At 28.6% G+C, this 27,967-nt stretch overlaps 1 protein-coding gene across 1 annotated transcript; it reads left to right on the top strand.

The window, feature by feature from the left end:
* The first annotated feature begins 295 nt into the window (after positions 1-295).
* On the top strand, positions 296-22,764 carry LOC129987493 (enhancer of split mgamma protein-like). Its single transcript, XM_056095468.1, has 4 exons — positions 296-541; positions 18,188-18,286; positions 19,268-19,355; positions 22,244-22,764. Exons 1-4 carry the CDS (start codon positions 296-298, stop codon positions 22,762-22,764), a joined length of 954 nt encoding a protein of 317 aa, XP_055951443.1.
* The last annotated feature ends 5,203 nt before the right edge of the window (positions 22,765-27,967 follow it).

The following is a 27,967-nucleotide window of genomic DNA, read 5'->3' as shown; positions in this document are numbered from 1 at the left end:
ATTAATATGCTACAGAAATTTGGTAAAAAATACATATGGAACGATTGCATTTTTCATCCTAAGCGTATTATTTTTAAAATAAAATATGAATTTGAAATGTTTGGTTTCAATTTACATGATATTTTCAAATAAACCAAACTACTGTGTAAATCCAGAATTTTTATCGACAGAAAAATAATTAATTCTAGAATTTTTCTTAAAAGGAACCTTTCTACTGGAGATGCACCAACCAGTCTATCTAAGGCATACCTTTCAAATCTCCGATCGCTACTCATTGCGATATTAATTGCTTCCAATGGTTCTCCCACGTGGCAGTCTTTTCAGGTTCGACAAGGGGTGTCAGGGGGGGAGGAAATCGAATCTTGGAACGAGACTGGTCGTTGTGGAAGAGGGGCGGGATCGTTACTTGGGAGGTTGGGGTTACACGAGACCTGCACACGGTGAGAGTGAAGAATTATGTCATTGGTGTAAGGTGGTTGTTATTGTTGAGGTAATGGAATCGAATTCGGAATATTCGCAAGGGTCTTCGCAGAGGAGGAGGGTAAGTCGTCGAATACAATTGTTTTTTTTAATGCGAAATATCACCCGATTCGATTTTGAATAAATTGCATTTTAATTTTCTTGAATATGCTCGTATATATATATTCTTTGCTCTCATGTTATTCTAATTTGGTTCATTTACAATTATAATTCCTTTTTTATACTTAAATAATGCAAATACGGTTTAAAGAAAAGTGTTTTTAAAATACTGAGAATAAATTTTACAAACTCTTTGTCAAATAAAAAGCAATAAAAAATTTAAAGAAATTTTGTTTTTATAAATGAAATGTTTCATGTAAAATATTGATTTAATATTTTTTTCATATTTATAAATATGAACAAAAATATAAATATTTTTGCTTTAAAAGTGATTATACAACACAAAGTGGTAAGCATTTTAACTGTCCATGATATTCGTTTCTTATTAAAATTTTTTATCTGTATTTCTTTAAAGCCGCGAATTTACTTAATATGATATGAATCGTAATATTATGAGTTAATATTTAACCATCATCATCTAAATATGTTTAAAAAATATTTTGCAACCTAATCATTTCATTTGTATTAAAAAAAGTTGTAAAAAAGGATATAGATTTGAGAATATATCGATAAAAATTTTTCTGTTACTTAGTTTAGGAATTGTTTTTTTTAAGAAAAATCTTTATTTCACAGTAGCATTCAGTTGATTATTTTGAGCTTCGACAAATTGTTTCTTTTTTCCCTATCTATGTTCAGAAGTTAAAAATAATAAATTAAATGCGCATTTATAGCAATTATTCTTATTAAAAAAACGGTCAGATTTTCTGTAATTTTAATTTCACAAATTAAAGTGGCAAAAAGGAGTTTTTTAAAAAAGTAAAATAATGGCTAGATTTTTTTTTTTTGTGTTCATAACGTATGAATATTTGTGTTTCTAAATGTTCAAAGCTATTTTACTATTTAGACTTGAATTAGATGCATGGAGAGCCTTAGTGCCTAAGCACTTCTACTCAGTTTGAGGTAATAAGTAGCAGAGAAAAAACAGAAGTAACCTACCATTGGTGCGTCGGTTGAGTAGATAAAGAATTGCTTAAAAGCATTTAAGGTGAAAACTGAAGCAGTTGATTTAGACGTAATTTAAATTTCGGAAGAAGGTATGGAGGTTTAAGTCGCAAAGTCCATTTGGTAGTAGAGTAAGAAAAGGCATATTTTCCATTGCAGTGGGCATAGTTAATTTACTCCTTGATTGTGGGATTTTCATAAGCTTTGAGTTGAGTGTAAATTTTTCTTGAAAGTTCTTTGATGAAATCAACGAGCTTTGGGGTTTTAAGATCTCTGTGTAAAACATCATTCCGGATAAACCAGGGAGCACTGGTAACGATGCGAAGAATTTTATTTTGTGAAACCTGAATTTTGTTTCTGTTGATTTTAGCAGCGAGTCCCCAAATTTGAGATATTACTATTTAGAGATGCACAAAATAAAAAAAATAAATAAATAAATAAAATAAAAAACAAAACAATGAAGAATTTTATTACATTTTAAGCAAAGAAAGATTTAATAAGATTTAGATCTGTTTGTTATACAATTAGCTATTTTCTTTAACTAAACAGCAATGCTCTAATAATCAATTCTTATTTATATCCAGATATAAGATACCAAAATTAAAAAAAAGAGCAATTCACACCTGTATTAGAAGATTATACGCCTTGTCCTATTTAAAAAAAATTCAAGTATCGCGTTAATGATTGATGTTTATATCTAAATTATTATGCGCAGTATAATTAAAGAGCAATTTTCATCAAATTAATATTTTTCCCATTAAAATAATTCAAGCGTTGTTGTAATAATTTATGACTAAATTTATTATTTTATGCTATATAATTAAAGAACCAGTTATTTGAACGCATTTCTTTCTTTTTGCATAAAACGTAGTACATAGAATGAAAAACATAAAATGAATCCAGAAAGCAACCTCATGAATATTTCATTCACTAATCTCTGCTTTTCCAACTGACCTTCAAAAGTTTCAAACTTTGTAACCAATCAAATATAATTATTTATCCTTTCTTTTTCTTTACTGCACTTCAGTGCATCATGTCTTGATCCATTTAGGCTTTACTTTGAACTTTAGAGAGTGGTTTATCGGAAATTTCGTCGCTATAAGACATTTCGTTTTTTTATTTATTGATTTTTTTTCTCTTTTTCTACTTTTAAGTTTTTAAAATATTTTTTTTATTTCATTTATCTGCCTTTTTGCCTCAAACGTTAAAGAAATTTCAGAATGCTCATGACGTCGTAAAGGTAAAATATATACATATCTGTTAAAATATCTATGAATCTAAATATCAAAGCTATAATACAAATTATTTCGCTCACAAATTTATTTTATAAATGAGAAGTTTACATTGAGTCAAAAGCTATGAATGTTCAAACTTTCCTGATTTTGCATAGTTTTTACTCCTTGAAGTGTCGTATTTAGGTATATTGAGACCCTATACAATTACATTATGAAATCCTTCTTTTGAGCCAATTTAGTTTCAAATTTCTTCATATTTTTTTCTTAATCAAAACGTTTATTATTTAGTTTTGTTAATAATCTTTTATTTCAATAAGTTTGTAAAGATATATACATTTTTATATCTTTTATTATGACTCAAAACTAAGTTTAATCCTTGTTTGTACCTAATATTATTTAATCATGTTTTGCAATTATAAATATTGTAATAACTAAATGACATTATAAAAACAAATTCGAACTTGATCAATATATTTGACAAAATATCAGTACCCCTTTTATATTAATAGAATTTTCATTTTTTTACACATTTTTTTGGTAATTAGATCTATAATAATTTTTTAAATCTATTAACCCGTTACCCACATCCCAATTAACAAAATGACCCTAGGTATTTACTTAGTCAAAGATCCATCATTTCTCTTAGAATTTTACCGCCATATGTAAAATCTTCAAAACCTAAAATTCTTAAATATCAGTCTCAATCCTTAATTCCTTCCATTTCCTCAGTATAAATTTGACAACTTCTTTAATTTCTTCTATTTCTTTTATTTAAGATTTTGTAATATTGGATTTAGAAATCGTTTAAGCGCCAATGCCATTGCCTTTTTTTTCAACATAAATGAAAATCGGCATCTTGCGAAAACCTGGAAAATTTAGATAAGGAGCGTTTTAGGTCTGGTTACAGAAGTTCCTTAGGAGTGAGTTTTAAAAGTTTAGAAAATGTTGAGATTGCAGTAAAAATCCTCAAACAAAAGAATGAACTCTGACTACCTTCAGTTAGGGATATTTAAAGGAAAGGATACGTTTAAAAGACGCATATAAGTTTACATGTTTGCATTTGTCGTGGGGGGGGATATGTTTGACAGCTCATGATTGCACTAATGATTAATAGTTACTTGATTGAAGTTACTGAGCTTCAGTTTGAAATAGTTAGTTTTCCAGTTCGTTATGCATATATTATTCCCAATGTATCATGTCATATCCATTATTATACAAAGAATTTCATTCTGAGGATTTTGAAATTTCTTTTTTGTCCATTTTTGTGGTATGCCCTCTTTTTCTCATATCGGCTGTCAAAATAAAATGAACTCTTTTGCTTAATAAAAATGAAGACGAGATATCTACCAATGAGCATAATTCTTTGAAAATGGATTTTGTTCCAAAATACAGCAGTAGAGTAAAAATTTGGTAATAAAATATTATCAACAGCTGTCAAAATGTTGTCAAGCTATCAAATTGTTAACAACTGTCAAATGTTGTTAACACCTGTGATTCTTGAATTTCTTTCACGTAACTGTAGAATTGTAAAATCTCTTTTTTTTCCCAAATCCAGTGTAATCCGATTTTTCCAATTATTTTCTTGTTTATGATCTCATCGAAATTTTCAAAAAAATGTGAAGAATTTCTACCCTTTCCGAAATTTTATAAATCATCTTCGGAATCATATCGGTTTGTCTATGAACTCGGCAACTCAAAAATACAACAAACTAGACCAAATAAAATTTAATATGTGATCGGGAATTAAAAATAACATTTCTATCAACTTTTGGACAAAAACCACAGAAGGGAAGTTTGGATGTTAGTCTCTCCATGTGAATGTGTACATGATAGTTCAAAATTAATGAAGAAATAGAATTGCATTATTCAAGAATTCCGGAGAATATTTTACACAGTTTGTAAACGGGAAACCATTAAAAATATTTAATTCTCCTCATTATAATATGCATTTAGTTCGAAACTCAATATTGTGGCTGTCGGGAGAAAAATAATCCCTAACGCTAATAAAAATTTCCCTCATCCTTAGAACATTTTTAAAATGTTCGTGCTACTTGAAGATTATTTCTGTATAAAATCCCTATACAAAATATAAAAGCTTAAGAATTCGTTTTTATTAAGAATTCGTTAAACAATATCTAGCTATTACACTAGCGACAATGAGCTCCCAGAACTTTTTAATTAACTGATTTGTATATTATTAATCGCATGCTTTTGGCGGACAATAGTTATGAAAGATACTATTAGCGTGTGACATTTGGCGATTAGAGAACCGAATATGCAATTTGGTGTCTTTGTCTTTGGTGTCTGATTGAAATCAAAATTTGATACAACTACAATTCTGATCTCAAAATCACAAATCAAGTTTCATCTATTTAAATCATTGTGTTTTTTAGCTATCGCGGGTTCACTCTTGTGGAAGAGCAGACAGAGCCGACCCTTTGACGAATTTCTTTCCAAATCTGATACATATCTAAGCTTTAAATGTTATCCATTTAGCACTCTTCGTTTTGTAGTCCTCGTGTTAACTTATATTTGGGTAGACAGACTTGTAGCGATTTGGTAACAGCGAGGACCGAACTCGCAACCTCATGGTTCATAGCCGAGTAACATTGTGATCAGGGACTCCAGATCAGATCCGGAGTCACCAATGTGGCAATTGGCTGAACGAGGATCGAACCTGGACGCTAGGCTCCGTAGCCGCGTAACATAACCACTAAACAAAAGGGATAACCTCTGTTCAGAGGCTGTTAATTGGCTTATGAAGCTAGCACCACAACATGACCACTAGACAAAAGTGATCACTCCTGTCCAGGAGCTGTTATCTGGCTTACAAAGCTTCACCACAGACTTCTTGTGAATGACCTTTGTTCAATATTTGGTGGAAATCTACAGATTTGGTGTAAAGACCACGAACCAAATTTTATCTGTTTAGCTCAAGGCGTTTTTGAGTCATCATATTCACAAACAGACAGTTCCAAAATTGTGTTTTTTCGACTCGAATGTGAAACGTGGACATTGGTTAAAATCTCGAATTCAGATATCTTTGGCGATTGCAATACTTTCTCTCTGAGTACTTCGTATTCAAGAAAGTATAAATAATAATTTAAAGGAGAAAAACAACTAAAGAAAATTCAAGATAATTGCAAAAATCTATAATCTCGAATATACCCAAGATATAAATTTTCAAGTACATAATAAGAAATTCCAAACAATGTTTGTTTTATTTCCCATCTTCTAATTTTTCTACCAGCAGCTTCTCCTTTTCGAATTTAGATGAAGTGTGTGTACATCTCAGTTATATTAAAATCAAAATACAAATTTGGACGCATTCATCTACGAAAAGAATTCAGTACAATACGATGCTGTATTTAATTTGCTGAATCAACGGGCTCTGAAAATAGATTTTGAAATAACTTACTACCAAAAACAAAGTAAATAAGTAAGGCAAATAATAATTTCTTAAATTAAAAAGAACACTTCTACTTGGAAAAAATTATCAGGCGTTCAAAGTAATTTAGAAGACTGGTGCAAGTTTAAAAGTATATGATTCGAGAACAAATTACAAGCTTTACACAAAAGATAGAAAAATGTCAATTGAGGATGGAATTGAAACCGAATTTTTACTTTCTCCTATATGAAGAAAGTAACTTAATTTCTTTATATGTTTCTTACATTTTTTTTATATGTTTTTGGTATTTACTTTCTTTTATATGAAGATTTCTTTCTTCAAGCAAAGAGAAAGTACTGCAATCGTTGAAAAATTCGAACTCAATATTTTGACAAATCTCCACTTTTCAGATCTTCGAATCCGAGGAATATATTTTTGGAATTGTGTCTATCTGTTTGAACACAAGAACATAAAAATTCTGAACTAGTAGAATGAAATTTGGTATATGGATTTATCATAAAATTTGTAATTCCTAATAAATTTTGAAAGAATGCCAATCAGAGGAAATCTGTCTGTCCGGGTATCTGACTATATAAATCATCCCGATAAATACAAAACGCAAAAAATTAATTCATAAAAATTCGTACACATATTTAATATCAACACTTTAGATGATTCATATCAATTCTTGAAACAAATCTGTCTTGCATGCACATAAAAGCAATAATTCAAAAATTTAATAATTTAGATTCGCAGTTTTAGTATCTAAAGCATAGATTATTATCAAATTTTGAATAAAATGTGCCAAAGAATTGACCATTTGGCGGTTTGTACTTTCTTTTCCATATAAATGTGATTACGCAAAAAGGAAATAAATTAAATGAAATTTCGTATATCATCTTGCGATTGTATTTGTAGATTTTTCCAATTTTTTTTTCAAATGCTCGAGAAGAAGCGTTCATTAAACATACTCCATTTTCTGGTGCTTGTGCATCAACAGCATATCAGCAATTTATCGCCAAAATAATCTCCAATGATTGCAAACTAGTCAATAAAAATATCAAATTCATGCCAAGGATCAATTTCTCGTTCAGTTGTTCGCCAATGACATGAAGTGTTAAAATACTAGTATCGACTTTCTTTAATACACTACCATCCCATACTACTTTCAGGAGTGAAAACAAAAACCTGAAAATTTGAGGCGATCACGACCTTTTCTAGGTCCCACAATTTTATACCGGGGAGGTAGATGACACCTCTATTAGAAAGGATGCTTCAAATTTTTGGAAAGATCCCCTACCCCCGCTAATTTTTCTCACGAAACCAGAATATATTGTAAAATCAAAAATTTCAGCTATTATTGATAAAAGCAAAAAGATATTAAGATGCAATGCAATGCATTAAATAATAGCGTAATGATTAGAAAATGTTTACTGTGTTGATCTGTATTCTGAAGTTTAGTTTTCAGTTGAAGAAATGCATTTCCCCTAATAGTTACCAAATTTCCATTGTTCATTTCTATCAATTATCAAATATGACGTTTAATGTTAAAATAAATGTAATTTCTCAAAAGATAACTGAGAAGAAGTCGGCCACAACAAATCCTGTTGATATTTCTTAGTTCATTGGTGACGAAGTGGTCGGCTGTACACAAGAAGGATAACTGACCTTCTGAACGCAAAATGATGCAATGGATATTTGTAAGCCGTTAATATAACTAATAGTGTTACTCTGAAAATCACAGACGCGTCTGCCAATTTATATTGTAAACTATGCTGCTCATGATATCCGGTTTCGTGAAAAATATTCTGGCATTATTTCCCCTCCTTTGCAAACAGCATCTTTCTCTTTTTATTCGTTTTAGAATTATAGATTTTTATTTTTTTGTATTCGAAGTATATAAAAAGAAAGCTGTGTAATCACCAAAAAAATTCGAACAGCTTTTGATGAATCACTACATTTCAGATCTCCATGACTCCGGAAAACATCATTTTAGAATTATATCTGACTCTCTTTGAACACGATAATTATATCTTTGAACACGATCAAAGCCACTTTTAGCATGATCGACAAAATTCGGTATATGTAGTATTTACACCAAATTTGTAGATTTCTAAAAAAATTTGAACCAAATCCATTCAATAGAAGCCTGATTGTCTGGCTATCCAAGTACAAGTAAAGACGTTACAGCAAAACATAAGGGGCTAAAAAATTAAAATTTGATACTCAGGTTTAACAACTAAAATTTCGATCCGTATCAATTGTTCAACTAAATCCAAAAAAGGGTTGAGGTAAAATCCTAGATGGGCCTACCTCTTGGCGACTTATTTGAAATCTCGCCAAGTTGACTACTAACTGAATATTTGTTATTATTTTTCAATTAAAAAACGATACTTGAAAGCCAGGAATAATAATAAATATAATAAAAAATAAATAAAATAGATAAATAAAATAAATAAATAATAAAAATAAAATAATAAATAAATAAAAATGATAATAAAAAATAAAATAAATATAATATAAAACAAATTAAAAAATTCGTCTAGGTTGCCACATTGGCGATGTTATCGCCACTCGTTTGGCGAGAATTCAAAAAGACGCCAAGAGGTGGGCTTTGCTAGGATTCACCCAGGGTTGACTGTCAGTCTATTTCAACATCCATTTGAATGCAATAATTCATCAATACAATGACTTAAATAAATGCAATTTGCTATGTGATGTTGTGATTACAGTTGTAGTTCTATGCTTAGTTGTAGTTCTAAATTTTGGTATGAATCGCTTTGAAAAAGGGAGTCCGAAGTAAATATTCGATTTTCTGATATTTGTGTATTAACAACAAATAAACGATTAATCGCCAAAGATCGCATGCTAGATTAAAATCAAACATCAATATAACAATTTTCTGCCAATACCATGCTTAATATATAAGTACTAATTTTCTACTATTCTATAAAGCACAGAACTCACCTGTGTTGAGCTCTGAAAATAAATATCTGAGTATTCTTGGAATTTATAGCCCTATTAAAAGTCCGCAAGGGAGTAGGATATTATAGAGTATTTATTATAAAGTATGCGATAAAATTCTGTGGAGACTGTTCAGCAGGTTTAAATCAATTTCGGAATTTTAAGTCACCCTGCATGTGAAAAAATTAATAAAATGGAAAAATAGCAGTGGAACAATTATGAAGCTGTTAGACGAAAAGATATTGAAAAATACATTGAAAAAAAAAGTATTATTGCAGCATGATTTCACGTAAAGAGAAAAATATTATGTAATAGTTCGGTGGATAAATAATAAATCCCATGACATGTAACAGATATGAGAAAAAGAAAGCTCATTTTTTATTTCACGAGCCGGACGACCTAAATAATTCGTGCAATTTTAAACCTTAAGATATCGATGAACTGATGATATAAAGTTTATATTACATTAAATTCTCTAGAAAGCAAGACAATCTGTTTGAAAATAATCTATTAGGATCTGATAATTGCAATGTCATGATCTAAAAAGTAAATAAAGAAAAAAAGTAAAGATTGATTGATTCTCTATACGCATAAAAAAAGTGCAAAGAATGTTATCGTAGAGCAAGAGTTAAGTGCTGTTTTTCCCCAAGATTGAATGACGAAACTAGGTTATTATAGTGCATGGATACACAAAATCGTTATATTTTTAGAAAAATATCACACTTTTTTTTCTTTTTACTATTCAAAGAAAAAAAAATATTATTATCGTCAAACAGTTCGAACTCGGGATTTTGGCGAATCTTCACATTTCAGATGCTCCTGAGCCCGAAAGTTACTTTCTTGGAATTTTGTTCGTCTGTAAGCACAATAGCTCAAAAAAAGCTTTGAGATTAAACTGATGGAATTTGACTAATGGCTTTAAAACCAAATTTGTAGATTTCGTTCAAATTTTGAACGAAAACCATTCAGAGAATGTTGGTTTCCCGAATATGTTAACACATTAACTACAAAACGAAAAAAGCTATATGGACAAATTTTGAAACACAGATTTAATATTTAAATTGTAGATGTATATTAAATTTCAAAAGAAAATCGACTAGGGGTTCATCGTCTGCTGGTCTGTTCTTTTACATGCACGTAAAATGCAATAGTTAAAAAAACGTAGTAACTTAGAGTAACTTAGAAAAATGAAGGTCAGTTCACATTTTAGTATTTATAATGTAGTAAAATTGATAATGTAGTAAAAATTGATTTTTAAAATCAAGAATTGAACCATATCTGTCAAAGGTTTGACCGTCTGATTTTCTGTACTTTCACATGCATACTATCACGATAACGCAAAAATGCAATTACTTGAATGTTTAAAAAAATTTCAACAGTTTAATTTCAACTCTGAGTCAAACTTTAATTTTAATTGATCACTGAAAAGCTGTCCAAAATATATATTCGGTTTCCCGTTACTTGTGGTAACCACATCCCAGTGATTAATCGCTAAAAAATAGCAAAAGATCACACGCTAAGAGCCTCTTTTGTAACTATTGATCGCCAATGGCATGCACTTAATAATATATAACTACATTTATTCAGTATCTACGTAAAAGAGCACACAGGGCAAATACTAAAATTGCACGCCCTCCTTTTTTTGAAGCTTTTATTTATTTTTTTTTATTTATTTATTTGCAAAGCGCGGAGTGCAAAGATTGAAAATGCAATTACACCTAAAAATTATATATAAAGTATTTTGGAATTGATATGATTTTAACATTACAAACAATTCAGAATGATCGTTGCATATAAGCAATCCTTTTATATAAATAATTCAGAATGATCGTTGTAAATAAACAATCCTTTTATTTAAATAATTCAGAATGATCGTTATATATAAACAATCCTTTTATATAAATAATTCAGAATGATCGTTGTAAATAAACAATCCTTTTATATAAATAATTCAGAATGATCGTTGTATATAAACAATCCTTTTATATAAATAATTCAGAATTATCGTTGTATATAAACAATCCTTTTATATAAATAATTCAGAATGATAGTTATATATAAACAATCCTTTTATATAAAATGTATCATACGAATATTTTAAAAAACATTTGGAAAATGGATTTTATAAAATCATTTTGAAATGTGAGAAAGTTGCAGCGTGACCATTCCCCCTTGTTTCTCTGAAATTCATGTTTTATTTTTGGAATCAATTCATGAAGCAAAGAAATAAGAGAAATAATTCTCATTTTGCTGTTTGTGCAAAACCATGTTAAAAATAACAATTAAAATAAAATGAAACAAAATTCGTAGAAGTGAATATTTATCATATTCTAACACGAACTTCTACAGAAACTTGTTACTTTAGGGTTTATACTTAGAACTCTAAGGTCAAAGATAGTTCCAGGTGCATAATATACTTGTTCCAATTCAGAATCTTACATAGATTTATCACGTACAGTAGACTCCCGATTATCCGCGGGCGGGTTATCCGCGCCTGCCGCACTAAGTTTTTTTTTTTTTTTTTTTTAATTTTAAGCAAAGAGAAAATGCTTCCAAAGCAAGAAGCAAACACAAATGACTGATTTCTTCAAAAAGGTGTAGTTTTACAGTTATGCTTTTGTAATTACATAATACATTACAGTATTAAAACAGTACATATGTATTCATTTTTCTGTGTATCCTTGACGCCTCTCGTAAGTACAAAGCACTTTTCTGTTTTCATTAACAAAATGCATTTTAGGTTAGTTTTGAGTGATATACTATAATATTAAGCGTTAGTTAAACATTTCCTGCTGGTTATTTTACGTTTTATTGTACATAAAACGATTTTTTCAAAGTTGGAATGACTGTTTTCTCTTTTGCTATACCCGTTTTTAGCTTTTTTCGAATTATCCGCGATTTTTGATATCCGGCCCAATTCCGCGGATAATCGGGAGTGTACTGTATATACATTAAATCTACTATTATAGGTGTAACACCATTATTTAAGTATGGCTAAAAAAATTCGACAAAGGTTGAAAATAACTACTCGCGTGTTTTCCATCTCGACTCTGATCTAAAGTTATTATTAAGTTATTATTTATTCTACAGTTATTATTTATTCTAAAATAATTCAAATGCATCTTCAGCCAATGGTAGATTTAAGTATTTTGTGGCGCTATTCAGTGGACAATATGAGGACCCTGTTTTAATAAATTGCCAGTTCAATTTCACATTTCGACATTTTGTAACTGGACAGTTTAATTTCTGAATAATAAAATTTTATTTGAGTAGCTATTCAAAATTTCATTTCATTTAATTTCAAAAGAATTCATTTCTTTTTCTTATTGCCCTTGCGTCAGACTTAAAAGTAAATGAAGAAAAAAAACATGGGGGAAAAAATACATACATACGAAACAGTACACTGTACAACTGAAAACTAAAATTAGATACCCAAGATTAGGTTATCATTGTGAAATGAAAGGCGAGTTTCAGTTCTTAGAGTTTTTTTTTAGCTCTAATTACCAAATATTGAGAAAAATCCATTTTCTCTGTAAGCCTAAGCCTTTTGATTTGTGAATGATGGGCAAGATATTTTTTTTCTGAATTCTAACTAGGATATATAAATTTCTCATAAATATGATGGCAAAAAAATTTCAAGGATGTTACCAATAAAATTCAATTTTAAAAGAATACAAATAAATAAAATCATCAAATCCTTATCATAATCTTAGCAAATTTTGGGGAAAACAATTGATAATATTACTATTCATTCCTCTACAACAATTGGCGGATAAATTAGAAATTTATTTAATTATTAAAAAAAACAAATGAAAAAAGTTACTTTTGGAAAACTTGAAATGACCAAGCAAATACAAATTGTATCTTTTTTTTTTTAAATCTCTAATTACATTACTTTTTTCTCTAAATTCCTTGTTTCGGATTAAATTGATGAACATTGTCTTTCAAACTTAAAATCTTTTCAGAGAGAGAGTCAAAATCTCTGAATGGTTGAGTTTGTCCAAAACTAAAACGGCCACAGAAGAAAGGTCTCACAACATAAAAAAAAAAAATCAAGCTTAATATTCTTTTAATTTTCCTACCATCTTTACATAAATTTATGTTTTGTTGAGAATAAGTATCTTGCCGTATCCTCAAGAAGCATCAAAAGAGAAGAAATTTAACTCATAATTAGCATAAATTATTTTGAAGCTCTTGACGATTTAAATTTTTTTGTTTTCGGAAAAAGATTTTAAGTTACAAATGATTATTTACGAATACAAACTGACATCTACTATAAGATATAAAAATATATTTTTTTTTCATTTTGTGATATATGAACTAAAAGAAATATAGAAAAAATGTTACATTATTTAATCCTAACCCTAAGTCTTAATTAAGTTAATTAAATGCTATGATAAAACCTTTAGATTAAGGGTAGATGAGTTTGTCAAATTGGAATTTTAAAGAAATAGTTTACCCTTTTAATTATTAGAGAATGAGAATCGTTGCCAGTTTCGATCTACTTAAAAGTTTTATATAAAAGTCTTTCTCTGTAAATAATAAATTTATTCTTTGCTCGTGTAAAGATTCAAATGGACTAAAGTAAAAGCTTTCTATACAAAAATTTATTTATTGTACATATTTTTCAAATTTTATCAGGTCCACTAATTGAAAATGATTTAAAACGATGAAGAAAATTTACATTAACATAAAACTTAAAAAGAAAACAGAATAGCTTTGATAAAAAGGAAAAAGAAACATAGATTAGATCTAGAATAATAAGAAGTGAATTGATAGCAAAACATAGATAACATTAATTTTGATTTAATGTACCGTATTCAAATCCATTTCTAGATTATCGCAAACTGATCGCAAGGAAAATCGTTTTACAAATTATAATTGAAAACAAGCAATACCGATCAAACTTTAAGAGCAGAAAATGCGCATATACATAAAAAAATGTATTACATTATTTATATCGTGAAAATAAAGATAATAGTTACTTCAAAACAGCACATTTCAAGAGATAGATAATCAACAGAACATCCAACAAACGAAAATCAACACTAAACAGCTACGCCGCCAGAACCAAACCAAATGTCAGCTACACGTTTTGCGATTTCATTGAAACCTATGCGTGAATTATCACATTTCTTGGTCCTGCTCAAATAAAGTTCCTTTATTTTTTAAAAAAAAAGATATTCATAACTTAATTATTTTTATTACTTATTAAAAGCTTATTTAAATGAATGTTCATATTCAAAAATATGATAATCGTCAGTGATACTGCCTAAGTATAATGGAATAGAATTAGTATAAAGCCGATTAAAGTGTACTGTAAAAATAGAATCTGTACTATAGCAAAATAATTAAACGGAATGAAATCTTTGGCAGTCTTTCTAGTCCCTCCCATAATGATTTCAATTATTCAAAAAGTTCGACTATTTTCTCCATTATCTATAAGAGAAATAGAGACTTTAAATTATTTAAGAAAGATGTTAAAAGCGGTCGTGATTGGAAAAAATACAGCAAGTTTATGTGAACTAGAACAGTAAATAAATGATTAAAATAAAATCTTGATTCTTTTAGAAACGTGATTATTTCGAAAACACAAAATAATTTAATTTAAAAGAGTTTCTGAAAATACATTACACTTGCTTAATAGAATTTTTTTAATTATTATTTTTTATTTTTAGTCTTACTATTTTTTACTTTTAATCTTGAATAAATATTTTTCTCTAAATCACCACCAGGTGACGCCACGAGTACCGAATTTAATTAATTTCTTTTGTAACTAATTATCAATTATTAATCATTAAATTAATGATTATAAATGATAATGAACAGATAATTAAGTTCTAAAAATATAAAAATAATTGTGTTATTATCGAGAATACATTTATGTACAAAATTAAGAAATTAGGAAGCAAATGAAAAATAATTATTAAATAAAATAATTGTGTTTAACAAGTTCTAAGGCAGTGATAAAGTCATCTTTTTCTTACTGACACTTGACATCTTTTCTTCTTTGCCATTTTTTTTCTATATAGAAAAATATTTATTTTTCAATGATTATTTAACTCATTTAAAGTGAATGTTGCAAAGACTTAATACCTTTTATAAGTGAAATTTATGATTAGCATCGATAAATGCTTCTAACAATAGAAATAATTTTATATACGAATATTCAAGCATTTTCATACCCGATTGACGATTATTTGTTATATTAAGGAATCTCAACTTCACGGAATTTTTCTTTCAAATCAAAACCGATTGGATCTCGATTGTCTTCATTACAATTTCATCTCTCGAGAAAGTTCGGAGAAAAAAATTATTCCAAGAATTTAAAATCTTCAATCGTTGTTTCAAATTCATTTCAAAGGCTTAAAATATTTTCCGTGCACATTTGATGCAATGCAGTTTCATCCATATTACAAGACTAGTAACCAATCTTTGAAGAATATTGTAGTTCATTATTAATAATTATTTGTTATTAAAAATTTAAACTATAAAATTTCTATTAAAAAATTGTTTTATATCGTTATGTTTATTGTCTCTTAATGATGCTCATTACAGTCCACGAGTTAGAAAAATTGGCTTATATTCAATTCCACTTCTATGATTTGGAACTCATCCATAGAGTTAAATGGAAAGTTATTTCAGCAAGAGTTATTTTCCTAAAATGCTATTTCTTAGCAACATTAGACTTCTGGCATGCTCTAGAAGTATGTTATGCTATAAAATTACATGATGCAGAAAATTGCATACAGTAAAGAATAGTTTATATATCTTTCAAAGGACGAATAATAAGAAATGTAATCGGAATTTAAATGAACAGTGTTGATACCACAAATTTTATGCTATTTATAAAAACTCGTTTAAAAGTAATAATTTGAAAGATTTTTTTAAATAGGCTTAATATATTGCCTGTAAATATAGGCTTAATATATTGTCATTATATCAAAAATCTGTAAATGAATTTTAAAATAAATCATTTATTATAAAAGTGAGAAAAACCATATCTTTATTGCATATTTTTAGTGTAAATTATCAATTTTATAAGATTTTTGTGCTTGCAGGGAAGCGTAAATTAAAAAATAAGAAATGTCTGTATTGGTGTGCTGATTCTTGCGAGACAGATAATTCGATTCCTAATACTGTACTGATTTAGTTAATTGAATTTTTTTTGTCAAGATAATAGTGAAAAAATATAAGTTTTTAATAAAGTTTCATTATGGCTCCTTTTTAATAACTGGTTCACATTCTATCAATACTAATTGTAATCAGTAAAAAAATTTTATCGCCGTCTTATGTGTCAGTTTCTATGAATTTAAGTAATGAGTTAAGAATCGGAAAAAGTTCATTGAATGATTTTACATTAGTGTCGTGGCAATCAAAATAAACACAAGTTTTTCAATCGGTGACATTTCCTGTATAAAGAAGGAAAGTGATATAAAATCTATATATTCTTAGAAAGCTTCTTCAGACAGAAAAATGCAAAGTTTCTTAACAATTTTACTTTTGTTTATCTTGTATACTCATTTTTTTTTTTTTAATTTTCTTTCCTGAATGAAAATGTTTTACGCTTTTGTGATGATTTTAAGATACAGATAAATGGCAATACAGGAAAAAAATCGTGGATTTTTAAAGACATAAGAATTCGAGAATATTGTTCTTATCAAACGAATAAATCAGCTGAAGCTACTTGGAATTGAATTCCTCCTTGTCTTTAACCCATCCTCCAACCATAGAATTTATCTTGCTATTCTATCCAACAAATGTCCTTTGTTTGAGAATGGAAAAGAATGCTATTCTTTAAGGTGTATGTACACACTTGAAACTTCGAAAAACGTTCAAAATATCAAATATTTCTTTATTGCTTTATAATGTTCTCAGATTCTTTAGCTTTCAAACGATACCAAGATGTTGTCAATATTCGAAATATTTCTCGAGCTATAATTATTTTTCTTGAGGTGCTTTCGTTAAAAACTCTAGTTACGGGGTTTTTAAAACTCATTTTATGAAGAATGATATTTTTCCACTATGTTGTTTCATTCAAACAATCATAACTCAACAAGAAATGAACCAAATACAGTTATTTATATATCAAAATAATCTGTATGAAATAGCGGATATTTTGTGCCTCAATCAAAGTTATATTTATTGAAATAAATTTTAATAGCTATTTAAAAGTTAAAATGACAGAAAAATTCTCGCTTTTTCTATTCATGGTTGATGAAAAAATTGTTTAAAAAAACTATATATTTTTATAACTTAATTGAGGCAGACAACATGAAGACTAATATTAGGCATAGTTTCCAACTAGAATTGTGTGTCTGTATAAATTAGAATTTGAGATATCATGTTTCAAAAAATAGGCTAATTAGCTCATTAAATATTATTTAATTGATGAATAATTAGTGTAATATGGTTTTTTCTCACCATAATAGCATTAATATACGAGTTTAAACATATATTAATGACCTACTGTCTGAAAACTGGATTTTTAAAGTTAAAAAAAAAAAATCTTCTAGTGTATACGTAAACCTTAATAGGAAAGACAGAAAAACTACGAATTTCAGAAACGATGAAAACGACCATAATCGAAACTCTTCTTAAGAGTACCGGATTTAGACTTTATGAGACCCTAAACTATGAGATTTATGGTCATTTAAGTAATACAATTAATACCTAGGTAACAGGGCATGCTATGCAATATTGTGCGAGATTATATTATTCAATTTTTAACAAAATTGTGCAATATTACGAATATTGTTTTATATACGATATTGTACTTTTATACTTATACAAGTACATATATACTTCTGGAATATATATAACGCTGACTTGGACAATTTTAGGTATGTGGAGGACAGTAACATACAGCTTGTGCAGCTTATACGTAGATCTGGCACTGTTACTTTACTTCGGATCGTATAAACGTATGACGAAATTATGAGCGACGTATAGAAAATGCAATGACGTATAAATGAAGTGTCAATTGATACTTTACTATATGTTTTTTTTCTTCTTTTAGGTATCGAAGCCGTTAATAGAAAAGCGGAGAAGAGCTCGCATCAACAGGTCGTTATCTCAGTTAGTAGAAATGGTAGCAAAGCCAAATAAAATTCAGGAGGTAAGATTGTTTCTTGATTTTTCTGGATAATCTGGATATTTTCTGTTTGTCAGGTACAAAATCGTCACACATTCTTTCTCTAATTACAAAAGATTATTGTAACAAAACGGTTTTCATTCGGCATATTTACGGCACTTCGATATACCGTAAAGCCTGTTATAAAATTTTTAATAAAAATACTTACCTCAGAAAAGTTCAGTTTTATACCTTTGGTAACTCGAAAAATGTCTAGGCTGTATTCCAATTATCGCGATGTATTTTGAACATTTTAGCCGTCATTCTAGACATAGTATTTGCGTTCCCAACTTTGAGATTATCGATCTTCAACTTGCATTGTCAACATTCTTTATGTTCCTCCTAAACTAACTTTGAGCAATAACAGCCTATTTGAATCATGAAATAAAAGATCATACTGCGCTTTTTTCTTCTTTGGTGTTTTGGTCGTCATACTAGACGCAGCATTTGCGTTCCCAACTTTGAGATTATCAATCTTCAACTTGTATTGTAAACATTCTTCTTTATGTTCCTCCTAAACTAACTTTGAGCAATAACAGCCTATTTGAATCATGAAATAAAAGACCATGCTGATTTTTTCTTCTTTGATGTCATTTTGATAACAATCGAATGTAAAAATCACTGTTACATTTCCACATTAATTGCACTATTTGTTGGACTAAAGTTTAAGAACATCATTATATTATAATAAAAAATTTTACAATGCATATCCGAGTCCAGTACACAATTTATATTGAATGTTTCTTTCGTGATAATAGGAATTCATGACTACCCTTGCATATAAAAGATTTTTGAAGTGTCAACTAAAGTGGAGTCGATATTTTTTTCTTGCGTAACGTAGTCATTTGGGATCCCCCCCCCCTCTTTAAAATTTCTAATGAATATTTTAAGCTGTTTTTCGTTTTGATTATTTACCAAATTTTATTAATTTATTTTCATACTAAAAGAATTTTCTACATTTTCTAGAACCGCACAGCTCGATTTGAGAAAGCATATATCCTAGAGATGACTGTTGAGTATGTGAAAAAAATAAAAGACAAGAGAATATTTCCTGGTAAGTTTATCTAAATCACTTTGATATTTATAAAAAAAATAATAATGGAAAAGGATCTGTTACCTTGAAACATTCAATGAAACAATGGAAAACGTTATCAAAATATAGTCACCGTCTATAACAATCCAACTAGAGTCTTTGTTCGTTATACAAACTTCGTCGAATAAAGTTGTTGGTTAATATGATTAGATTTTCATATGGTCTCCAAAAACTTTCTCGCATACTTTCTATTAAAGGAGTTATCCCGCTTCTCCTGCATAAAATTTTAAGTGCGCTAATATTTCGCGTTGCATTAAAAACAAAATTAATTAAATATTGGTTTTTGTCGTGATTTTTGGTGACTAATCTCTGGCAAACTGCTAACGCACACGTACTCGAAAATCGAATTTGTAATTTGGGTGCGCCTTATTTTTCCCGAACGATTGAAACCGACATTTGACATAGAGCCACAATTGTCGACGCAAGATCGCACACAAAATTTCATTTAAGTCATTGATTTTATAATTATGCAAAAGTATCGACCGACAAACGCCCAATCTTTTGACAGTATAGTTTAGTTTAGTTATATTAACGTCCCGTTGTAAAGCAACAGTAGGGCTATTTTGGGATCGACCTCTTAATTCTGAACCGCGGTTAGATGACGAGGACGACACCTGAGCTGGCACCCCCCTCACCACATCAGCTGGAGAACGTTTGGTCCTGACGAATTTAACGTGCAACTGACCCCCTTATACGACGGTTCTTCGGCGGAATCGTGTCTCGAACCTGAAACCTTAAGGCTCTCGAGACCAGACCTTACCACCAGGCCATCGCGGCCCTCAAATCTTTTGACAGATTATGCTTAAAATTTAATAAGAATCTACATTTTAGATGTTAAAATTGTGTATCAAATTCTAATTATCTAGCTCTTTATATTCTATATTCATATTGTTCACTTATATTCGGATAGAATAACAGACGAACTCCCTCAGAATGGATTTCGATCAAAATTCGATAGAAATCCACATATTAAATGTAAAGGCTACATGTCGAATATTATATGTCCAGCTTAAAACTTTTTTTGACTCACGTTCGCAGACTGACAGACAGAATTCCAAATATGTGTTTTTCGAACTCGGGGGAGGTCTGAAATGTGGAGATTCGTCAAAATCGCAAGTTCAAATTTTTTTGAAGATTAATTTTTCTTCACATTCTCCATATACAAGAAAATAAAAATGAAAGGACGCATATTATTTTTAAAAAATACACAAAATTAGAGATTATTAATTTTTTTTTGAAAATATAGTGGTTTAAGGCAGATAATTCTTCAGCAATTTTTATTTTACTTCGAAAATAACATTGAAAATGCATTAATATTATTAATTCTGTTACTTTTAATGCGACGTCCATGAGGATACCTAAATTTCTGCTTCTATTCGGTAACCTGACTCATCTTACTCTGCTTGCAGCATGTCGGGTTTAACCAGTTTAGTGCATTTGGCATGTATACATGTCAATCCAAATCTTCCTTTTGGCATGGTCGACTTGTAATTTTTAATCTAATAAAAAGGAAATCTTATTTGCTTTATTAAGATTTTTCTACAAAGTTTACTATCCAATCTTTTGTATTTGTTCGACGAAAGTCAGGTGTTATCGCTTTACTTTAAAAAGGGGATGTTCAGAAACTTTAAAAAATAGGCTCCACAGTTAACTGGTTAAAATTTGGAGAACTGCAGTTATACTTGTTTTGATACCGTCATTAACCGTTGAGGACGAAACAATTCTTACTCTTTCTAACCCCTACTCAGAAGGTATCTCAGACATGGGAACAAGAATATTCCGGTATGGTGGTTGGTTCTTGCCTCCTTGGTGGGTGTAGAAACGGTATGCAGCCTTGTACCTGATACCAATGACAAGACGTGCAACCTGTGGGAGGGATTGTGGCATGGCTGGTGATGACCCTTAGAACTCAATTATAGTTCCCACCTACGTTGCCATGGCGCTCTGATTCTTCGATTTTTCCGAATGCTTTATGGGAAGGTTGGCTTCTCTTTCAACCCAAAATAAAAAGGGCAGATATTTGGAGCAGTTTCTTGTATGTAAGGGCCAGATTAAGACTAGAGTTATAATCTGATAAGCGATAAAATCAGTGTTGAGACAAATTTTCTTCCAAATACTAACAAATAAATAAGTGGACAATGACATGTGACTCAAAACAAATGAAACTTTATATCGAACTCTTTTTATTGTAGCTTATATAATGGCAATCTAAGTTGTTTAATTTCAATAAAACTTTTTAAAATAGAGATATTCTTACATATTAGAAAATGACATAATCTAAAGGTTTCTTAACGTAATTGCATGCGACATATGTTTTAGCAGATGCAGAAGAAACTTTAAAAATTTTAAACTTTGATTTATTTCATCCGGGAAGCATATTAAGTACAAGAAGTGATGATGAAACTGACGTCCTTTTACATCGCAATGCAAGTTAAAAAGCAAAATTAGACCCTTCCCTTCACTGGTTTTTCTACGAAATTTTGAACATGGATAGGGAAATTTAGGTATCTTTACAAGAATTTTGCAAAATTAAGGATTTTTATTCCTGCATTCGGAGCATGAGAAAATGCTGAAGGGAGCAGTTTTATAAAACGCTTGCTGAATTAAACAAAAAAGTGTAAATTGGATCAGGAAATAAGAGAACATTTTAGAATGAAATTAATATGGGTTAAATTAAGATAAAAATTAGGAAATGAATAAAGACTTAAATTAGATATTTAAAATATCATTACGTGCATATATCAACTGCTGTTTGCCAAATTAAAAATAAGTGATGGCTACAAAAATTTCACCATTTTTTTCCAATTAAAATTTACGATTATGCATACTAAAAAAAATTTCTTTTCTAGAAAAGCCCTCTTACGATGAGCATGAAAACTCCTTCCAAGATGGATACAGATTATGCATGAATGAAATTCAAAACTTCTTCGTCAAGTCTCCTGAGAGAAAACCTTCAGAAGAATTGTTGATGAAATCCTTGCTCAAATACCTGTGCCGAAAGCTCAAAGTGCCATCTACAAGAAATCATGCGTTACCAGATACCCACGACAACCAAATCGAACGCTCACACAACTCTGCTGTTCCTTGGCTTGGTTACAAAGCAATAGACGACGATAAAACAATTCTTACTCGAACTAATAATGGAATGTCGATGACTTCTGATTGTAAATCAGAAATTCCATGCAACGATTCGTGCTCAAGTGCTTCGCAACCATGCACAGAAGATGAAGGAACTTATAGTGTTTCAGAATCAGATTCGAGTATCAGTGATGAAAAAGTGTTTTATGATCGAAAAATTCAGAATGAAATGCTTAACAAAAATTTATTAAATCAAGGGCAAACTGAAACTAAAATGTGGCGGCCGTGGTAGAATTGTATTTTCAAAGAATTTGAAGAATTTGTGTTTTTTATTTAGAACTCAAATTTATGCTGCACCAGATTTGATATTTGGTGATGTATTTCCTCAATAAGGATCTTCGAAGTTCCATAACTTTATTTGAAATAATTAATGGGGAATTTGATTTTTTTCCTATTATTCTGATTGAAGAATACTTTAGAAACATTAGTTTTGATGTTTTTATTTCTATAATCCCGAAATTTTATTTAAAATATGAAACGTCTTTTTTTGCATAATGTCTGCTACGATTTATTTGTTTATACTCTTTCAATTATTAGATTCAAGTTAAAGAATTTTATACCTAAAATCAAATTAATTTATTTACTCCTTACTGACAAACATATTTCAACCTTTAGCAATTCTATTGTGCGACAACTTCTTTGCAATTCAAGCCATAATTTTCATGCAGAACAAATTGAAGTTGGTGACCGAAGATTATAAATAGATTTTTTTAATAAATAAAAGGAGCTATTTTGCTTTAAGTCTCACTACTTTACTAAATTTTAACAAATTATTTTTGATTTAAAATTATTATAAAATTAATAAACTCTGCAATCAATTTTCATTCACATATTTATTCAAACTATTTTGTATACGACAGTAAATACTAGTTACATAATTCAATATGTATGTTCTTAAAATATTCTCTAAAATTTAAAAAAATGTAATGACTAATGAAAAAAATATTAGAGCTATGCCTCTATTCAGTAGGCTCTTTTGGAACTGCTACTGACCTAAGTTTTCGTGCGCATGCCAAATCATTAAAAAATAGGAGTAAAATATTTTCAGTTTGAATCCTAGCTCAGAGACCTATCTTTTGAATAATCAATTATTTATTAGTTATTAATTTCTTGATGAATTTACTTAACTTCCTATTTAAATAACGCATTCTATTTGGGACATTTATTATTCAATTTCTGTAATAATATACGAGCATTTCATAATTTTTTGATGAATTTACTTAACTTCCTATTTAAATAACGCATTCTATTTGGGACATTTATTATTCAATTTCTGTATTAATATAAGAGCATTTCATAATTTCTTGATGAATTTACTTAACTTCTTATTTAAATAACGCATTCTATTTGGGACATTTATTATTGCAATTTCTGTAATAATATAAGAGCATTTCATAATTTCTTGATGAATTTACTTAACTTCCTATTTAAATAACGCATTCTATTTGGGACATTTATTATTGCAATTTCTGTAATAATATAAGAGCATTTCATAATTTCTTGATGAATTTACTTAACTTCCTATTTAAATAACACATTCTATTTGGGACATTTATTATTGCAATTTCTGTAATAATATAAGAGCATTTCATAATTTCTTGATGAATTTACTTAACTTCCTATTTAAATAACACATTCTATTTGGGACATTTATTATTCAATTTCTGTAATAATATAAGAGCATTTCATAATTTCTTGATGAATTTACTTAACTTCCTATTTAAATAGCACATTCTATTTGGGACATTTATTATTGCAATTTCTGTAATAATATAAGAGCATTTCATAATTTCTTGATGAATTTACTTAACTTCCTATTTAAATAACACATTCTATTTGGGACATTTATTATTGCAATTTCTGTAATATAAGAGCATTTGAGATATTGAAGCTTTTTAGTTAATTTTGCATTTTAAATTACTTGATACTTCCGCAGTATTGTAGATTTAAAATTAAATATTCAATAATTCGACACTTGAGTCAGATTCATGATTCTATGCGAAGGAGTTAACTAATAATGGAATTATTAATTAATAAATGAAAACAATTCGTAATAAAACAGTTTAAAAATTTGATAGTTTTTGTAACAGATTCAAAAATAAAATGACGCAAGCGTTCGGAACGAGTGGATTCTATACAATATTTAAGCAATAGCAAAGTTCAAACGATTGTCAATGCAGAAAAACTCAGCCATTTCTTATCCTTTCTTGTTTTTCATCTTGATATTTATTCTTGGTCCATTCTTGATCATGATATTTATTTTTTTATAAAAGGTTAATGCAAAATAATGGCTTTATCAAATTGATAAAACAATTAATATTGTGTGCGTTTGTTATAAACAGAGAATGTTACATTTAAAAAAAATATTTTTATGAGCTTACTGTGTTAATCATATTTTCTCTCAGGGGAATTTTATATTATCGTATTTATATTTTGTATTATACGGAAATTCTCAATAAAATGTATTGATATTATGAAGATTTTCTTTGTGTGCGATATAATTCTTATTTATGTTACAATTTTTAAGTTATCATTATCTGAACTTCGTTTCATTTTTTTTTTAATCTCGAAATTCGTATGAACATCTTTTATGGAATTTCGCGTAATATAAGTAATGACTGATTAAAAAGAAAAATATTTTTAAAACCTTGGCTGTGTCTCATATATATTTGTTTTTGTAATTTAAGCATTATATTCCATGATATAAGAATTCCCTTAATTCTGAGGGTTTCGCCAAAAGCGATGAAAATGTCATGCCATATTGCTAACATTGCTAAACTTCATAACGCATTATTGTGAGATAAACAAACATATGTTCTAAATTCAAATTTTAACATTTAGCGTATTATAATCGGTTCGGACTTTATTAAAAAATTAGAAAATTCTTCTTTGTTTTAGGACTTTATATTAAATTTTTGCAATTAATTTTTTTTCTTTTCTTTACTCAGAAATGTATAAAATTTGTGATTCATTACAGTGACAGGCCATTCTGACTATCGGATCCGAAAATACGATTTAAAGCTATTTTCCACTTTTCCGTTTATTTGTTTAGGGTAACAATAATTCAGATTCTAATTTCTGATTTATTGTAACATTTATTGTATTTTAAGTTTGTTGGATTTGCCTTTACTTCGTCAATATCGGCAAAAACACGCTTAACAATTTTTGTCTATCTGTAAAGACAATAACTTCATAGAAATAGAAAAAAAAAATTCTACCAAATTATAACCTTAAAATTTTTTTTCTTGAATATTTCCTTACAAAAATTAATAGTTTTTTTATTTTCATTCAGAAAAAATGCAGATTTCCATCTCAAAACAGAATTAATTATAATACGCACAAGTATATTTTAAATGCAGGTATATTTTGTATTAAATTGTATGCACAAACTTATTTTCATTATAATATATATAAAAAGATAATTTATAACAACTTACATAACAAATTTCATACTTAAAGATGGAGTGAATATTTTATAATGCAATATATTTTTTTATCTGCTTGTTTAACTTTTATTTTTTAAAAAATGTTCATTATAAATAACATCAGAATAATTAATAATATTAGGAATAAACACACAGGCATATAAAATTAGATATAATATAAATATACATAAAATATATAAATTAGAAACGTTTTAAATTTATAAATATGCATAATTCAGTTTTAATATTCCTTAAAAGCAAAACTAAACTTACATGATTAAGGAGCTATATCTACTGATATCAGATCACAACTTGCTATTATGTAGCGTTGCATTATTGGTTTCGGCTTTGGAGAAATACGATTCTAAATTATAGTTGTCATGTGTATAGGACTGATGTAGTTTAAAATTCCTTCCGTTGGTTGGTGCGAAATTTTGGAGACAAGAGGAAAGAAACTGTATTCATTTGATCATGGTTCAAAATTACTATCTTGAAAGAATTATCCTGTAGCTATATAACTGGAAATTAATTACTGAAAACTATATCGTCAAATAGATAAAGGATTAAAATTTTATCTTTAAGGTTAAACATGTCTAGGTTAAAAACATGAATTTGGATGAAAAATCGCATTTTTATTTTATTGGAGTTTCAAAAAAATAGATACATTTTTGCTTCTAGTGATATCTGTGTCTCCATGTCACTTAGAATCCAAGTTATGGCAAACAATTGGCATGTAAATTATGCTTATTTATAAGCATTTAAAAACTTTAAATGTAGTTTTTGAAGAACGAGTTTTTACATAATTCTACTATACGAGTATCGTCATATCTCAAAAAATAATAAAGATATTTTAATAAAATTCATAATTACCGGTTTGTTATGTGGTTCAAAATGTAATGAATTATGTATTTGATGGTGAATGCTCAGAAGTGGATTTATGATTGTTTAATATAAATATTGTTGTAAAAATACCAAAATTTCATATTGATTTCATATATTACATACAAAAATTTTATTTTTGAATATAATCTTTAGATAATATTTAGTTTCATTCTTAGATATGTTATACATGTAATGTTACAAAGGAAAATGAAAATTATTACAATTTTTCATTACAACAATCTTAGTTTTTGTAAATGAAAGCTAACATTTACATCAAAATGAGCTTTTTCTTCAATATTTAAATAATTTCCCTTTTATTCATCCTTTTATCTTTATATTAATAAAAAATATTATATAAACATTAAAATAATTATTTTTTTAAAATCTCATCCTAATTTTATCAGATACCTTAATGGTCATGTATTCCATTAAGAAATATATCCAAATTTTGTCTTCTAAAATTTTATGAAAATAAAACTGATGCTCTTACCATTTGTTGGATTTGACTCGAGCAAATTCATGACTTCTCTACAAACGAGTTTTGAATACTAATGATCCTAGCACCGAGCTGATTCATCAATCACAATTCAGAGTGGAAATTGCAGGATCATTACGCATGGTAGGAAGTAAACATACCATTAAACATGGAAGAACTTCATCAACTATTGAAGCAGATATTCAAGTGAAAAAAACATAGAGGTTCAGCGCTGCGCATGCCACGTAAAATAGTTCAACTGGACTGAAAATTACATATGTTTCTACATGAAGAGATAAAGATACAACTTGTCGAATTGCAAAAACAAAACGCTAAAAATTTGATGTTGGACAATTCTTTAATAACAATAATAATCATTTTAAATATGTCCACCCAATTTCTTGACTGAGTAATATGTACTCATATTTGTCACTGCAATAAAATTAAAGAAAAATTATATTCCCAATTGATTTTTGTATTTTTTGCAATAAATTTTTGATTTACAAATTAATTATACGGAGAAAAAGATGAAGTGCAACTTGCCGAATTGCAAAGGATGCACAATATTAAAATGTTAAAAATTTGATGTTGGACAATTCTTTAATAACAATAATAATCATTTTAAATATGTCCACCCAATTTCTTGACTGAGT

This window comes from Argiope bruennichi, chromosome 10, assembly GCF_947563725.1.
Source record: "Argiope bruennichi chromosome 10, qqArgBrue1.1, whole genome shotgun sequence".
Classification (NCBI taxonomy): Eukaryota; Metazoa; Arthropoda; class Arachnida; order Araneae; family Araneidae; genus Argiope; species Argiope bruennichi.
This window is presented reverse-complemented; position numbering and strand designations above follow the sequence as displayed.